The sequence below is a fragment of the Vombatus ursinus genome, unplaced genomic scaffold (assembly GCF_900497805.2).
Source record: "Vombatus ursinus unplaced genomic scaffold, bare-nosed wombat genome assembly UNPS02014772.1, whole genome shotgun sequence".
In the NCBI taxonomy this organism is placed as follows: Eukaryota; Metazoa; Chordata; class Mammalia; order Diprotodontia; family Vombatidae; genus Vombatus; species Vombatus ursinus.
Window position 1 is genome coordinate 17,385,876 of NW_020954550.1, and position 12,554 is coordinate 17,398,429.

General features: G+C 36.4%; 1 protein-coding gene across 8 annotated transcripts in view; it reads left to right on the forward strand.

Moving 5' to 3' along the window:
* The window catches only part of PDE4D (phosphodiesterase 4D), a 1,859,629-nt gene that overhangs the window by 1,624,141 nt on the left and 222,934 nt on the right, over positions 1–12,554 (forward strand). For all 8 annotated transcript variants that reach the window (XM_027863631.1, XM_027863632.1, XM_027863633.1 and 5 more), the window contains one exon: positions 11,132–11,168. In XM_027863631.1, the coding sequence (XP_027719432.1) occupies positions 11,132–11,168 (37 nt within the window). The remainder of the gene's footprint in view (positions 1–11,131; positions 11,169–12,554) is intronic.

A 12,554-nucleotide genomic window follows, 5' to 3' on the forward strand; every position in this document is an offset into this window, starting at 1 on the left:
ACAAAGGTAAGAATTGACAACAAATTGGATATAGGGGGTAAGAGAGAGTGAGGAATTGAGGATGATACTTAGGTTGTTAGCCTGGGGTACTGGGAGGATGGTACATTAATAATGGGAAACATAGGAAGATGGGAGGATTTGGTACAAGGAAAGATGAATTCAGTTTTGGACATACTAATTTTAAAATATCTATGGAATGTTCAGTTTCCTAAGCAATTGGGCATGTGAGACTGGGGGATCAGCAGAGAAGTTAGGGATGGGTAAGTAGATGTGAGATATGTATAAAGGAATCATTCAGTGTCCAGGGGTGCCAGTTCCTAATTCTTCAACTTCATAGTCCATCATTTATTTTCTAAGGCAGTAAATAAACAAGTAAAGTCAAAAGTCAAACAGTATACATCACCAAAAAGAGTTTTCTGTACATCTTAAATACCCATTCAAAATTTCTTTTATCAGAAGCAAATTTTAAAACATAACTGAAACAGATGCTTATATGTATATATTTTCCAAACATGTGGACATATTTACTTTTTCTATATTCCTTAGCATTTCTGATTGAAAACATCCGTATATTTTGAGCTGAATTCAGAATTTAGATAAAAGGTTTATTTTTTTCATTGTAAAGTAATCATATATTCAAAGTTTTGAGTACATTTTAAAAACACAGCCTTGAGAGGAAATGGAGGTATGATACTATAGTCTTTATTGGGGACATAAATTTAGTTCCATCAATTACAATTTAAATAGAAGAGATTTTTTTTACCTTTACTAAAGTGAGAAAATCTTAAAAGCTATATGAAACAATACCCAGATAATGAGAAACAGGCAACAAAAAGCTGGGTTTGATTAGTTTCCTTTGTGCTTGGAAAAAGAAATAAAGCAAAATTTAAAAGGACTGAACATTGCAAAGAATCACCAGATCATAGATTTTAAACTGGAAGGAATGATAGAAGACTCAGTCCATCAAGAGGGCATCTGAGGAGTTTGCAAAATCTTCCAGATCCCAAGATCAATGATTTTTTAAAGAGAATGGATGAATTTGGGGGTCATGAGAGGGAGCAATCTGACTTTCCCTCCCGTTTCTTCTTCCTGTCCTGCCTTCTTAAAATGTTTCTAACTGCCCAAATGGTACAAATATGAAATATAGAGATTAAAAAAAAAGCTATGTGAGAATGACAGAAAAAAAGTTTATATAGTGAACAGAAGACCTTCACATCCTACCTTGGATTCCTATGAGTTGTGTGATGCTGGTAAGTCACTTCATCTGTCTTTCTCAGTTTCCTCATCTGCAAAATGGGGATAATAATAGTACCTACTTCCGGGGATTTTTGTGCTGATCAAATGAGAAAACATGTAAAACACTTCTCCAACCTTAGAATGTTATATGTGTTAGCCCTTATTAGCCTGTGAGATTGCTCCCTGAAGGGATTGATCAGTTTTTCTCTTATCCTTGTCCTTGTCTTTCCAGAGCGCACCTGAGGAATTTGAACAATCATCCAGATCCCAAGATCAATGATTTTTTAAAGAGAATGAATGAATTTGGGGGCTATGGCAGGAAGCTATCTGACTTGTCCCAGTGGTGAATGGTCAGTCCAATAAGGAATTGGGCTTTACTCCCCTTGAAACCAGCTTAAAGTTCTCCCTTCCCTTCTTTGTTTGCTTTGGAAGCAGCTGCCCTGACCTTTTCTAGATATTAACATGTTTGAAGCCAGAGAGGAATGACACAGCTAACTCTGTGATTCCTTCTGTTTTTAGGATTTGGTCTCTATATTTCTTTCCATCATGACCTGAGAAATATTCACTTAGTGAGTCCTGGCATTGGCAGTTTCCCACTTTGTGAGAAAAAGAAAATTACCATGACTCTTGAGGCATGGATCAGAGTAGCAGTTTGCATTGATTATAGTATGATACCTGACATTCTTCTTTAATCCATAAGTAATAATCCTGCTCTGACTCTTATCAAAACATAACTGATTGAGGAAAACTATATTAAGGATCAAGATCAGAGATTGTTAGCTGAAAGGGACCCTAGAGGTCACTTAATTCAAATCCTTCCTCCACATACAACCACAGAAATGGGAAATTGCCATTGAGGCCACACAGGCAGCTACTGCCAATGCCCAGGACTTCAAAGTCCTCCAACTCCAAATCCATTTTTCTTTGCTAGAGCATATAGTCTCATCAAAGATTATTTACATAATTTGGCTACCTGTGTGATCTTAGGTAAGCCACTTAACCTCAGTGGGCTGTTTCCTTATCTACAAAGTGAGGATGCCTTACCACATCCAAAGCCCATGCTTGTCTTCCTTCAGGTGAGGCTCTCCTGGATATGATGTTAACTTTAGTAGTACGGTCCACTGCTCTTAGATTTCTTTGGGGCCAGCAGAGGGCAGCAGCAGTCTGCCTGAATGACTGCTGCTCTCTGCTCATACCTGAAGGATGTCAGCTCAGGTAACAGTAGAATCTGGGATGGAAAGGAGTAAAGGCTGGAATGTCAGATGGTCCGAACAGGAAAAAATTTGGCTTCTGCACAGGTCAGGGTTGAAGAAATCAGAAAAGCTGTCCAGAAATGAGCCAACAAAATGAAATGAGAGCACGTGGGCTCAGAAATCAGGGATGAATGTTAGGAACAAAGTGGGGCCAAGAACCTAGATAGCAGATCAGGTGCCTCTGAACTAAGCTGATATAGCAGTAGAAGGGTACTCTGGATGATTTTCAAGTATATCAAGTTAAATCAGGTAGCAAGCAAAAATTAGATTTCATTTAGAATCAGAGGGCTGAGTGCCTCATCTAAGATAGACCTTGGACATCATCTCCATACTCCAATCCCTACCATTTTTGTGGGGGGAAAAATGAAGTAATTTATCCAGTGTTATCCAGATAGTTACTTTATCCTTGAAGAAATGAACTATATTTAAAAGATGTCTTTTTATACTTTGTGTGGGACACTTGATGGGAATTGTCAATAATCAAGGCAATGCTGACTGACTGCCACAACAAATAATCACAATGATACCAACCTAGACCAGTTTTAGTGTCTGCTGGTTATTGGGAAACATTTTGGAAAATATGTCATTTTGGTTAGGTTGGGCATTTGTGTTCTTTGTTTCTTTTTGTGATATTGAACAAATCGTATCATTTTACATCTCTAGACCTTAATCATTTCATTTACAAAAAAGGACAGTAATAATTAATATAATAATATATAATATAATTTTATGTATTTATATTTATATTTTTATAATTATAGATAATTTATATAATATGTAATTTATAATATAATAATAATTAATAAAATAATGAGGCTTTTGTGAGAAAGTGATTTCTGTATTTTAAATAAATTTGAGCTATTATTATTTTCCTAAATATCAGGTAAGGAAGGCTTCTTATCCCTTTATTCCAATTACTAATGTCCTCAGCAGGCAAATGAGATTTACTCATGCCAGCTTGGGAAATAATGCCTTTATTTAGAGGCAGCTAGCATAAAGTGCTGGTCCTAGAGTCAGGAAAACCTGAGTTCAAATGCGGCCTCAGACACTTACTCTCTGTATGACCCTGAGCAAGTCATTTAAGCTGTGTCTGCCTCATATGTAAAATGGGAATAATAATAGCACCTACCTAGGGATCCAATAAGAAAATTTTTGTAGTGTTTAGCATAGTACCTGGCTTAGTATATGTTATTTCCTTCCTCTCTCTCTCTTTTCCTTCTTTTCTCCCTCACTCCTTCTCTCTGTCTCTGTCTTTTTCTCTCTTTCTGTCTCTGTGTCTCTGTCTCTTTGTCTCTCCCCCCCTTTCCCTCCCCTTCTCCCTCCATCTCTCCCTCCCTCCTTCTCTCTCTCTCTCTCTCTGTCTCTCTCTCTTTCCTTCCTTCCAATGTCTATTCAATAATTTTATCATTTCTTTTGAAAAGAACTGGGTAATTGGAGACCAGGATGCAACTTCGGGGGTGTTTACAAAGCAACTGACAGAATAAGTTTGTCTCCAGCTACTTTCTGGTTATACATTATAAAGAAAAGGGATAAATTGAGGCAATTATTCTGGATGATCCAGATAAAAGCACTTTAGATTTAATTATCTGACTAATTTAGGTGAAAAGGCTTGTGGACTTATTGGGATGGAGGAGGGAAAACAATCATCTAATTAAGTGCTTCACCTCTCCAATTTGTATGATTACTTTTCCAGTAGAAATACTCAGAGTACATCCTGTATATCCCCAAATTTTTTTGTGCATTCTTTTAAAATAATTTTATAATAAAAATAAAACAGTATCAACTAATTTTAATCAATAAACAGTATGAAGAATAAAATCTCAAATAAAACTTTAAACTTGGAATTATTTACATTTTATTAAATGTATATATATACATATTCATAATTATATGTGTGTATATGTGTGTATATATGTAAAACTTTAACAACACAATAACATTTTTTTACTCATTCTTCTTCCAGTCTCATCTGTATACTTTTTGTTTTGTTCCTCATTTTCTTTTGTCACATAGCCAATCAGTTGCTAGAAGGTTGTAGTGGCTGCAGTGCAGAATTTAGACCTAGTCCGAAAGACTTCAGTTCAAATCTTGCCTCAGACACTAGTTGTGTCACCCTGGAGAAATAAATTAGCCTCTCTCGGTCTCAGTTTTCCTCATCTGCAAAATGGGAATAGTAATGGCAAATACCCTCATAGGGTTGTTATGAGGCTCATGAAGCCAGGTGATACAGTAGATAGAGTGCTAGATTGACCTGGAGTCAAGAATATCTCAGTTCAAATCCAGGATTGGTCGCATCAGCAAGTCATATAACCTCTGTCTTCCTCAGTTTTCTCACCTGGAAAATGAGGATTTCCTAATGTTACCCACCTCCCAGAGTTGTTTTGCAGTAAAATAAAATATTTGTAAAGTATCTGGCAAACTTTAAAGTGCTTTATAAATGCTATATTTATTATTGTAGTAATAATAATAACAATAAACAAGCTAACATAAATTACATTACAAACTTTGAAGTAATATATAAATTTTAGCTTATTATAGTCAATGTGTGCGTATTTTAATTCTGCTTTCTTGGCAGAATTACTTCAAGCATTTACTAAGCACCTATACTTCTTTACATTTTCATAATTGTCATGTTTTAGACTCAATAATAATTGTGTTAGTATGCCACAGTTTATGCTGTTGTTCTTTGGCCACTTCATGAATAGTTTATTGTGTTTTTTTTTCTTCCAAATAAAGCAGAGGTGCCTTTTTTTTTTTAACAGTTAAGTCTTTCTCCCTTTAATTACATTTTTAGGATGTTGTCCTAGTAGAAGGATCAGTGGGTCAAAGTGTCCAGTGTTATTTTATCAGACTAGATCCATATAACCTGTAAGGTTTAACAACACCATCCCCAAACAACTCTCTGGTAGGCAGTACAAAGTCTTGCTAGGCCCATTTTAAATATTAGGTTTAAAAGTTTATGGAAATTGCTCAAGGTCACACACAAGGACATCAGTGTCAGAGCCATGATTCAATTCCCCTTCCCACCATATCTTCTGATTTTGTCTTTTCTACTATTCATCCCATCATATTGCCTTTGATCAATATGGTAGCTTTAATATATATATATATATGCCAGATTTTTCTGAAAAAGAGAACACATCCCTTAGTTTTATCAACAATATAAAAGTGTGGCTATTTCTCCATAGCCTTGCCATTCTTGAGCTTTATAATTTAATTTTTTTTGGCAGGTTAAGCAGTATAAGGCAGAACCTCATAAGTGCTTGTATTTGTCCATTAATTTCTTTGATATGCATTTCTCCATTTCTCTATTAAGAGTTTGAACAATTTTTCAACTGATTATTCATAATTTGTGTTTCCTTCTTCAGAAATGGTCAGTTTATGTGTATGTATTATACAAAGTTATACATATACATTGCATTTATATGCATATTTCATACACACAATGTGTATGCACATACATATACCATATGTATATAAATATATGGTATGTATACATATATGCCTAATATATACACATGGGATGTGAATATACACATTCATATTATGCTGTATACCTACATATAAAATCTGTGTGCCATGCACATATATATATATGTAGTTTGTATACAAGTATGCATATATACATATATGTGTATATATGTGCATTATGTATATGTGTGACAAATGGTCACAGGAGATATCTATCCTCCTATCCATCTATCTTCCCCTCCTGGAATTGCAGGCTGGTTTTCAAAGAGGCAGAAAAACTAGCAATCAAATTGCCAATATTTGCTAGATTATGGAGAAAACCAGGTGTTCCAGAAAAACATCTACTTCTGCTTCATTGACTACAATAAAGCCTTTGACTGTGTGGATCACAGCACAAGGGGGCGAGTCCTCAAAGAGATGGGAGGACCGGACCATCTTACTTGTCTCCTAAGGAACCTGTATGCAAGGCCAAGAAGCAGCAGTTAGAACTGAACATGGAACAACTGATTGGTTTCAAACTACTCATTGGAAGCATAAATACTGAAGCTGAAGCTTAAATTCTTTGGCCACATAATGAAAAGACAGGACTCATTGGAAAAGACCCTGATTTGGGAAAGATTGAAGGCAACAGAGAAGGGACAGCAGAGGATGAGATGGTTAGACAATGTCATGGACAGAACTTGGGAGATAGTGAAGGGACAGAATGCCTTGGCATGCTGTGATCCATGGGGTCACGAAGAGTCAGACATGATTGAATGACTGAAGAAACAAACATCCATCTGTCTATGTATTTGTCTCCTGTGACCATTTGTCCATTGTAGAATAAGTTTTATCATTTTGCATTAATTCCTTACAGAGTTTGGGTGTTAAATTTTATCTATTTACCAAATTTTTGAATCATACGGTATTCAGATATGCAATTCTAATGAGGTAGATAGACAACATGTACATAAATGTGTGTATGTGTACATTCTGTCCCAGCAAATGAACCGTTTTTCAGAATGTCTTTTACTACGCAAAATAAAATATGTAAGATTCAAAAGGAAAACAATTATACCGAAATGCAGAGGTTACCAAAAAAAAATTTTTTCCAAGTCAATAGACCACAGGTTAAGAACTTCTAATCTAATTAGACATTATTATAGATGTATGATGTGAAATGTAGGTGAAAACTCATAGCCAAAGAAGATAATACAATTTTCTCTAAGAGGTTAGCTCACAGGAATAAGGAGGTGATAGTTCTTCTGTCCTCTGCCCTGGGCAGATCATATCTGAGATGTTATATTCATTTATTTTTACAAAAACTTGGAAGGTAAGTGTGTGTGTGTGTGTGTGTGTGTGTGTGTGTATTTCACACACATACTTGCATATGTGAATATTTACACACATGCACACTTGCATCTATCCCATTAAAATTGTATACCAGGGTATCATGTGTTCCCAAAGTTCATACATGTGTATGTGCATATTTGCACACACATATTTAGATAGCATATATATACATATATGTATATCTACCTACATATGTACATCTATACATGTGTTTATGTGTGTATGTGTGTGTGTGTGTGAATATATATATATAATCTCCTAGTAGGTGGCATTTGAGCTGTCTCCAAAGTACCCAGGGATTCTAAGTGCTGGAAATGAGGAGGAATAGTTCCTGTGGAATGGGAGACAGCCAGTGCAAAGACACATAGATAGGACATGGGTCATCAGAAGAGTAAGGGGACAAGGATGTAGAGGATGTGAAGGGAAATAAAGTCCTTTCAACAATCTTCATATGCGTTGCAGTCAAGACCCTTTCCTAGTTGCCCTCCTACTGAACACACTCCTCTGTATGAGGAAAAGTGGTGAGGGGTGGGCTGTGAGATGAAGAGGGGAGAGGAGGGAGCTGAGGTCCTCAGCTGAGAGTATCTGCTATGGCAGGCTTAAGAAATTTGCAACAGCTGCTTTATTAAGCAAGACAGAGAATCAATTTTGTTGCTGTTGAGTTGTTTTCAGTCATATCTGACTCTTTGTAATCCTCACCCCCAATTTGGGGTTTTCTTAACAAAGATATGGGAGTGGTTTGCCATTTCCTTCTCCAGCCCATTTTACAGAAGAGGAAACTGAGGCAAGCAGGGTTAAGTGACTTGTCCAGGATCACACAGCTAGTAAATGTCTGAGAACAAATTTGAACTCAGGTCTTCCTGACTTATAGGCCCAGCATTCTATCCACTGTGCCACCTAGCTGCCCAGAGAAATCAGTTAGGGAGGAGATAAAAGGGTTGGTTGCCTTGGTGCAGGGTTCTTCTTTAAGCAAGGTCTTTATGACTACTTGTTACTTTTTACAAATTGAATTCTTTTTTTTCCATGTACCAGTTAGATTCAGTGGCTACTAAGATTCCTTTCAAAATTCATTTTTTCCTCATTCTGCTATCCAATTTTTTCAATAATTCTTATTGAATAATTCCTTTCTTCAGTATCTTGTGATGTTGCTTTCATCCAGGATTAATCTCTCATAGATACTTAGTTCTCTCTGTCTCCTTTTTTTCTGACTCATTTTTCTGTTTTGCTATTTTCTTTTTTTTGATAATGTCTGCTTTATGACATTTTAAAATATCATCGACAAGATCCTTTAATTTGTGCTTCTACAATTTTGAGATTCTCATCTCTTTATTTTTGTGTTTTTATGTTTTGTATTATTGTATTTTATTTAGATTCTATTGTTTTTTTGCTTGTATTGTAATTAACTTCATTTTTAAATAGTGGTACTGCTATTATAAATAGTGGAGTATTTAAATTAAAGTTACCTTATATTAATTTGGATAATGTTGACATTTTTACTATATTAATGATAATAAGTAGCTTTTATGTGGCATTTTAAGTTTTGCAAAAGACTTTAATAATATTAACTCATCCTCACAACAACCCTGAGAGATAGTTGTCATTGTTATGCCCATGTAACAGATGAGAAAATTGAGGCATGCAGAGGTTAAATGATTTGCCCCAGGGTTACAAAGCTAGAAAGTTCTGAGACTATATTTGAATTCAGATCTCCATGACTATAGGACCAGTGCACAATCCATTAAATCACTGAGGTATATTTATATTAATTCCACTATTTATGGGCAGGCAGCTAGGTTGACACAGTGGAGAGAGTGCCAGGCCTGGAATCAGGAAGACTTATCTTCCTGAGTTCAAATCCAGCCTCAGATGCTTACCAACTGTGTGACCCTGGGCAAATCACTTAATCCTGTTTGCCTCAGTTTCCTCATCTGTAAAATGAGCTGGAGAAGGAAATGACAAAGCACTCTAGTATCTTTGTTAAGAAAACTCCAAATGGGGTCACAAAGAGTTGGACATGACTGAACAACAACAAGTTCATGGGCAGAATATAGATTTTTCAGTTGTTTAATTCTTTTTTTTTTTTTTAGGCAATTGGGGTTAAGTGACTTGCCCAGGGTCACACAGCTAGTAAGTGCCAAGTGTTTGGTCTGAGTCCGGATTTGAACTCAGGTCCTCCTGACTTAAGGACCGGGGCTCTATCCACTGCGCCACCTAGCTGCCCCTCAGTTGTTTAATTCTTCCATAATTTCTCCTCACAATTTCCCTGAAATTGTCCTTCTAGAGACCTTGGGTATATGTAAATAGATTCCCTACATTTACTAGACAAACTCCTTATCCCTTTTTCTATCATGTTAAAATTAAATTATTAATAAGTATTCTTATTTCTCAGTTTCATAAGCTTGTTAAATAGATGATTTCCTGTTTTTGTATTTTATCTTTATTAAATAGACATTCAATTTCCTGATTAGGCCAAATGCCTTAAAGTTTTGATTTTTATGATATGTATAATGCCATGGACATGTAGCAAACTATTAAACTGTAAACTACAACAAATATCTGTCTTGACAGGTCATTTGTACAGGGTAATGCTGTCATTTTAGCTTGCTCCCAAAAATCAGTATCTTAACTGTTCTTTTATATAGTTTTCTGACTTCTCCTGATTTTTATTTTCTACATTTTTAATTTCAAGAACTTGACGCGATTTGCTGATGAGCGTAACAACTCTGTGCCTGTCTCAATATCATCAATGTGCCATTTCTCCTTTAACCAGATTTTGAGAGCGTTGTTTCAGGTCGTTCTAAATTCTTTTCAGATTGTTCCTCGGTGAGCTAATGGATTTAGTTGTAGTGTGCGTAATGTCATGTATGTGAAATTTGCTATAAAGAATAACTACATTTGTGTATTGATGTCACTTTTTGGAATTCCAAATCCTGGTAGCCAAGGGGGGGGGGGGGGGGGGGGGGGCAGGGAAATTCCCATGTAGATTTTTGAGATCCTTCTGATGGCCTCTGCAGGGTGTGGAAAGATTATGAAATAGCTTTGGGACCAAGTGACCCTTCTTCCTCAAAGTGGTATGTTGCGTAATCGAAATAAATCAGAAACATTCCCCTTCCTCTTTCCTCTCCCCCCTCAGAGGCACGTCAGGCTGACACCTTGCGCCAGCATCACCTGGCATGGGGTGGTTTAGGTTGCTCCAGCAACAGCACACACTAGGTAACACTCCCCGTAACAGTGGAGATGTGAGTCAGTTCAAAAGTTTTACTAGGTTTTTATTAGTCCATGATGCAGTCCCCAGTCATCTGCAATTACTAGCTCATCCACAGACTCATGAGTGATAACTAGGAAAGCTCGATGCTAATTACTTCCAATACTTAGATGGTCCCTGACCCTATGGGTGCTCCCATCCAGTTCCAGAAGCACCCCTTCTTTGTCAATGCCAAGAATAACTGGATCTGTTTGTGGAGAAGAATATGGGGCCAAGAGAAAGGCTTGGATAACGCCTGTGCTGTTTGATACTTTGTACGTCTCTTCCTCCGCCTGATTGATAAATTGTACTGAAATTATTTGGATTTTTGCAGAAATTCCACTCTTTCATGGAGGTGTGGGGCAGCTGGACAATTATTTTAATGTCTTCTGTACATATGAAGGTTAATGTTCCTTCGTCCACACCCCAATTGCACCATATGCTTAATGCCTAGGGGAGACAGACAATGCCCAAAAAATTGAGATAATCGCATTTGATTAAGAAGACTCGGGATAATTAGAACTTGTAGTTTCATGTTGAAAAAGAGTCAAAAAGGCATTGTTAATGTCTAATACGAATTTGATTTATTTTTCAGACACGGAGATGACTTGATTGTGACTCCATTTGCTCAGGTAAGCACAACTTCCATGGGGATTTTATCCATGACCTGATTTCTTAGAAACCTGGAAGTAAATTTGGGGGCTAGAATCAAGATGGAGGGGGGATTGGGGAAGAAATTCCTTGTTTTTAAATATGTGTTTGATAGCTAAATAGGATACTATTTAGATAAGTAAAAGAAACACCAAAGAGGATGACCTTAGCAGTGGCTTTTATTTATATCATAAGACTTTTAGTTAATCTTTTGTTTATTTTTATTTGAACCAAGATGCCGGAGGCCCATTTTCCTCAAATTGATTTATGCCGCAGGGTTATTATTGTATCTAACCAATAGGGTTCTCATTGCTTTCTTGCTTATAACCATAAGGGATAGAAAGCTAGATCAGAGGTCGATAAAACTTACACAGATTAAGACAAATGTGCTTATTTTTACTATCATACCACTTCTAGTTACACTTTGCTTCTTCTTATTTAAGATGTCATTTTTACCCAGAAGGGGTCAGTATAGGATTTTTGTTAAATTGCTAGTGATCACTATTCAGAATCTGAAATTTTTAATTTTTGATCTAGACTTGTGAATTCTTGCCTCTAACATTATCTTCTGGGCCTTGTTTAAGGCACCTAACAAGGTTTGTTCCTTCATTCCTAAAGTGAGAAGTTGAATTAAGTGACTTCTGAGTTTTCTTCCATCTCTAGAGCTATGATTCTTTGATTTTATCAGTATGAGAAACTCCCGGTGTGGAAACTTCCTCCACCAATGCAAATTGATCCCTCTTCCAAAACCTGTCATCTTATGGTCATATAGCTAGTACAAGTAAAGGGTAGGACACGAACTCATCTTCTTTATTCAAAAACCAGTCAACTATGTACGCACTAGACCATGCTGTGCCTCTCTCTCTCTCTCTCTCTCTCTCTCTCTCTCTCTCTCTCCCTCCATATGTGTGTGTGTGTGTATTGTGTGTGTATGTACACATACACATATACACACACAAATATAGATAGATAGATTTGTACACATATATTTAAAACCAGAATAATTGAGGTCCAGTAAGTTGACCTAAAATTGTCAAAAAAAAAAATCATCCAAGAGGATGGTGATTAGTAACATGTCCACTTAAGACCAAAAAAAAAGTGGGGAAAGGGAGAGAATGGATATAAACTGGTTTAGGAAATGGGTTAATGATAATCACTATTAATTCCTGGAATGCAAGTCATCCATCTCTTGAGGCACAAAAGATAGAATAAAATACACATTGATTTCAGACAGTTTAATCTTTCCTGGTTTGTGGCATCACTAGAATAAAAAAAAATCAACACTCCATCTGGAATCATCTCAACAACTATAGGTGGAAGGGCCCTTGGAAAATGTCTTATGAGAAAACTCATGCCCAGGGATATAA